Source organism: Vitis riparia, chromosome 9, assembly GCF_004353265.1.
Source record: "Vitis riparia cultivar Riparia Gloire de Montpellier isolate 1030 chromosome 9, EGFV_Vit.rip_1.0, whole genome shotgun sequence".
In the NCBI taxonomy this organism is placed as follows: Eukaryota; Viridiplantae; Streptophyta; class Magnoliopsida; order Vitales; family Vitaceae; genus Vitis; species Vitis riparia.
In genome coordinates this window covers 629,077-635,076 of record NC_048439.1, presented here as the reverse complement: position 1 = coordinate 635,076, position 6,000 = coordinate 629,077, and the positions used below count along the sequence as shown (strand labels likewise).

The 6,000-nt window shown below is 30.2% G+C and overlaps 1 protein-coding gene across 1 annotated transcript; it reads left to right on the top strand.

The window, feature by feature from the left end:
* Window positions 1-4,840: 4,840 nt before the first annotated feature.
* Window positions 4,841-5,251, top strand: LOC117922372. The gene has a single exon (XM_034840505.1). It carries the CDS (start codon window positions 4,841-4,843, stop codon window positions 5,249-5,251), a length of 411 nt encoding a protein of 136 aa, XP_034696396.1.
* The last annotated feature ends 749 nt before the right edge of the window (window positions 5,252-6,000 follow it).

Below are 6,000 nucleotides of genomic sequence, written 5' to 3'. Positions count from 1 at the left end.
TGGCATCTTTGACTAACTACAACTAGATTGATATGTATATACTACTAATTACAACCCTCAGCTAGATTATAACCGGTTAAACTTTGACTTCCATCTATTAATTGAACAAATTTGTTGATAAATTAATAATACATATTATTAATTACGAGCATCATTGTAGCATCCCTTAACTTGATCATGATCGATCAAACTTTAACTATTATCTATCAATCAAACAAGTTTGAGACAAAATCAATAAAACATTGCAACTAAGTCAATACATGCTACTATTTACAACCATCATTGTTGCATCTCTTAACTTGACTATACTTGATCAAACTTCAACTGTCATTTGTTATTTATCAATTAAATGAGATTGAAGCTAAATCAATAAATTATTATAACTAGGTTGTCGTATGCACACTACTAATTACGACTAGGGGTGATAAAGTTTAATATGATTTGTCAATCAATACAAGCACAATACACTTTTCACAAGTTTGAGTTGAGCATAAATAAGTGTGAATCAAATTCGTGTTGACCTGTATAATCCATTTCATAAATATGTTTTTTTTTTTAATAATAATTTACATAACATGAATGTGACCCACAAATGACCCATTCAATAATATTCCTACTAACTTAATTATATTTTTAAACCATTTAACCCATATTTAACTCGTTTAATTTTTTTTAAAGGTAAATAGAGTTATAAATATATTTGATTAAGACATTAATCATATAGATATACGTAATATATAATTAAATTTGATTATTAAATATGAAAATCTAATTATTAAATGGGTTGAATGAGTTATACGACATGCTACTTATTTAATAATTAGGTAATATCCGTGTTTGTGTTTTTGACATAATTATTATTCGTGTCGGGTTTGAGTTGAATTATGTAATAGAATACGTAGGTTTTGACATAATATAAATGCGACCCACAAACCCGAATTGTCATCCCTAATTACAACAACCTTCGATGCATCCCTTAACTTGATTATAATCGCTCAAGCCTTGATCATAGTCTATCAATCAATCAATAAATTATTTACATTGAGGACAAACCATTAGACCCGATATCGATGTTTTGTTTTTTCCGAGTAACATAAAAAAACGCCAAACTTTGGGTATAAGGTTTCAAAACTTAGGAAAAATGGAGACATAGCAAGGCATGTTGCAACCCTAGCTCCAAATTCAAGTAATGGATCAATTCAACCTTTTCTTTTCTATTGATTATGTCATGTAGATTGGTTGAGGCTTTCAATGCTTTTATTAGAAGGCACGTGATCACCCCAAGCCTTCTTCTCTGGTGGTCCCGTCTTTACTTCCTTACAAATTATCAATATTAAAATTTTAATAATTGATTTTTATAGAGTGTTATAAATAATAATTAAAAATATAAAAAATATTTTAAAAACTTTTACATTATTGTGGATCCCGCATTTCGGCTCATGCGTTTGCCATTCGATGGCGAGCTCGATTTTTGTTTGAAAAATTGATTTTTATTGATTAAGAAAATGACTTGAAGTCGCCACTTATTTTTGTTTTATTTTTAAAGGGTAAACAAAATAAGAAAGAAAAATCCTAAGTGTGACTTCTTATTTTTTTAAAATGTGGTATGTGAAAAATCAGATCGGATTCGGGGGTCAGGTTACTTGTTGGAAAGGTACGGTAAAGACCGTAACACCTCTCTAAGTCCCTAGAAACGGGTCCCTACTAATAAAATGGAGCTGATGTGACAATTGATGAGGAAAACAATGAATACCCGGAACTATCATGCACATATGAGAATTAAAACATGTATATGGAAATACCAGAATCGGAATAGATACGTACCTGGGCGATGAGTCATAATAAACTATCAAAAAGTGAGGTTAATGCACAATTAAGAAATAATTTGAGCATATTATAGAGCAAAATAACATCAATCATGCATGACAATTAAATCAATCAAACAATCAATCAATTATAAATTCACTTATGTGGGGCCCCCACCAAAGCCCGTTTTATTTTAGCATGAATTAATTTCATAGATTCCATTATTCTGGAATTATAAACAATTCATTCATGCTTATTAAAATCAAGAGGAGTAGAAGATTGTTTAAAAACCATAATGGAGTTAAAACTATTTGAGAGGAAAATTGGATTTTTTTTTTTTATTTGAAAAATTGGAGTCTCGAAAATGATTTGAAAATTGATTTTTTAAAATAAAATAATAATAATAATAATAATAATAATAATAATAATAATAATAATGATAATGATAATGATAACAAAAAAATAAATGTGAAAACTGGAATTTTGGAAATTAGAAATTAGATCAGGAAATTGGAAAATTGGAATTAAATTTGGAAATCGGAATTTTTGAAGAAGTATTTAAAAATGGAATTTTAAAAATAAATACACAAATAAAATAAAATAATAATGATTAAATGAATAAATGTGAAGATTGGAATTTTGGAAAACTATTGGAAAATAGGAATTTTAAAATTTTAATTTGGAAATTGGAATCTTAAAAAAAAATTTTGAGAATGGAGTTTTGAAAAATTAAATTTTGAAAGTTATTTGGAGATGAAAGTTTATTTTGGGAAATTAAACTTTGATATAGCAATAATAATAATAATAATAAAATGAAGAATTAAACGTGAATGGAAGTGGATTGGAAGAGTGGAGAAAATAGTGGGAGAGAGAAAGAATTAATAAATAAATAAAAAGTTGGTTTGATGTTGAAATGGGTGAAAGCTATCAAACCCATTTATTTTCTTTCTTTAATAGGCTACCCCCCCCCCCCCCCCCTTTTTTTTTTTTATTATATGTGCTTTTGTCCTCAAAATAAGCGAACTGCAATACAACAAATGCTGTATATCACCAGCTCGCGTTCTGATTTTTGAAAAAAATGGGTAGCACCAGTCTTCGTAGCACCAATCTTCGTTTCATCACGCAAGTTGTCTCCGTTCATTCTTGTTGTTTATATCTTTGATCAACAATTTTTTTTTCTTTTCAACGATTTATGATTTTTGATTCTTAAAAAAAAATATAACTTTCTTTCACTAAAGCTTCACCTCACGTCTTTTTCTCACAAAGACTTTGCATAAACCCATAAAAACTTCGCCCCTTCAAAATGATAAAAAGACTCAACTTTCTCCCACTAAGTCCTCTGCCCCTCTAAAAAAAAACTTTTAAGCACCCGAGCATCAAGTGTAAGTCCATATTCAAATTCAACATCAGATTTAAACTGAAAACAATAAGAGAACAAACCAGTTTGAAGTTTATAATCAATCTAAGATCAGTAAGATAACATATAATCTCTTATAATCAAATCCAAACAACAAATGAAAACTGAAAAAATACCCAAAAAATAAAAATAAAAATGAGACGGAAGATATTAATGAAAAGAAATGAGATTCATGGCAACATACCCGGAAAAGCTTCAAGACAATCTCTCAATAGTTTTTTTTTTTTTTTTCAACTCTCCTCCCAATGCTCTGCCCTTGTTGTTAGATTAATTTTTGTAATTAATCTATAATTTGGGCCACACATGTAAATAATTAAAATGTGTGTGCTATCATTTAATTAAGCATAAATATAGTGATCTAATTAATAATTGATTAATTGGCTTAAGGGTATAATTGTCATGAGATTATTGTGTAGATACCATTAGATAATTATTATTTCTATGAGGGGCAGAAATATAATTGTGATAAAATTAAAACTGCCCTAGCAGTTTATAAATAGGGTTATGGTCCCCATTCTACCACTACGCATTCCAATTTCCGAAAATCCTCTCAGAGAGAAATTGACACAGAATCTAGTGGCCAGAATTGGAAGACCATCTCAAGGGTTTTCTTCCTATAAGGTTTCTCCTTCAATGGATTCAGGTATGTTCCGCTATTATTTTCCTACTCATTTTTTAATCAGGAGATTCCAGTATATATGAAATTAGGGTATTCATCTTGGTTGAGTTATAACAAAAAATATTCCAGTATATATGAAATTAGGGTATTCACCTTGGTTGAGTTATAACAATAAATATTCCAGTATATATGAAATTAGGGTATTCACCTTGGTTGAGTTTTAACAAGTGGTATCAGAGCCAACTCCTTGATTAATTTTTGAGTTATTATTTTAATATATATATATATATATATATATATATATATATATATATATATATGTCAATGGATTAAGATTTATGAAATATTGAGTTGATAATTTTTTTTATTACTATTATTATTATTATTATTATTATTATTATTATTTAATAGCATTTTATGATATTAATATTTAAGTTATTGATCTAGCATTTTTTTAAATAGGCTAATTAAAGCGGAAAATCACCAAAGTGACATCTTTCGTGTAGATTAGTCTGTTCGGGGTGTTAGATATTTGTGTGTATGTGATTCATGCGGGTATTGACTGGCCCAAAGGAAAGTTAATATTTGGTCAAATTGCATACATACCTGTGGTGATAAATATGTGATGATTATAAAGGTAACTTAATGTGAATAATAAATCAATCCAAAGATAGATTTATTATTTGACATAACTTATCATCAATGTTTGATCACTACAACAAGAGTACCACTTACAGTTAATATTACTGTGCAAAGACTTGATATTAATGTTGTGCTAGGTATCTTGAAATGTCATAATTTGCTTTTAAATTTAAAGATTATGTGTTTAATTGCTTATTTTATGTGAGCATGATGGTTTATTTGATTCATTTTATTTTGTTCTGGATTCAGCTTTTATATCAACTACTTCTATATTTGCCAACATCAATAATGTCCCTATGTTAAATGAGACTAATTTTAAGGACTGGAAAGAGAATATGATGATTCTCTTAGGCTGCATGGATATAGACTTAGCCTTGAGAATGCCCAAACCCGATGAACTCAATGAGCAAAGTACTCAAGAGGATGAGGTTTATTGGGGTAAGTGGGAATGTTCAAATAGGCTAAGTCTTATGATCATGAAGCGCGGAATTCCAGAAGCTTTCAGGGGTGCGGTAACCGATGAGGTTACTAATGCCAGTGACTTCCTTGCGGAAATTCAGAAACGTTTTGCCAAAAACGATAAGGCTGAAACGAGCACACTTTTAGCAAGCTTGATTTCAATGAAGTATAAAGGCAAGGGTAATGTTCGGGAGTACATCATGGAGATGTCTCATCTTGCTTCAAAACTTAAGGCTTTGAAACTTGAGTTATCTGATGATTTACTCGTGCATTTGGTTCTCATCTCTCTTCCTGCACAATTTAATTAATTCAAGGTCAGTTATAACTGTCAAAAGGATAAATGGACTCTTAATGAGCTCATTTCATTCTGTGTGCAAGAGGAAGAGAGATTGAAGCAAGACAAGACCGAAAGTGCTCATCTGGCTAGCACTTCCAAGGATAAGGGCAAACGAAAGAATAAGGATAATAAGGTTGCTGCTTCTAATGGCCTAGAACAAAAGAAACAGAAAGTTGAGGTAACATGTTTCTTCTGTAATAAGCCTGGACATACTAAGAAGGAATGTACCAAGTATGCTGCTTGGCGTGTTAAGAAAGGTATATTTCTTACTTTGGTCTGTTCTGAAGTTAATTTAGCTTCAGTATCTAGAAACACATGGTGGTTAGATTCTGGTGCTACTACTCACATTTGTGTTTCTATGCAGGGTTGCCTGAGTTACCGAAAACCAAGTGATGCTGAAAGATGCATATGTCGGAGACTGTCAGTCGGTAGAAGTAGAGGCAATAGGGCACTTTAGATTATTATTGAAATCTGGTTATTTTTTGGATTTAATAGATACTTTCGTTGTACCGTCTTTCAGACGGAATTTAATTTCAGTTTCTGTTTTGGACAAATCAGGTTATTGTTGTTCATTTGGAAACAATAAATTTGCATTATCTATTAATTTAAATGTTGTAGGAACCGGTTTACTTAATGTTTATGATAATCTATATTTGTTGGAAACTGTTCCGTCCTATAATGAAACCTTGCATGTGGAATCACGAGGTACAAAACGTAAAT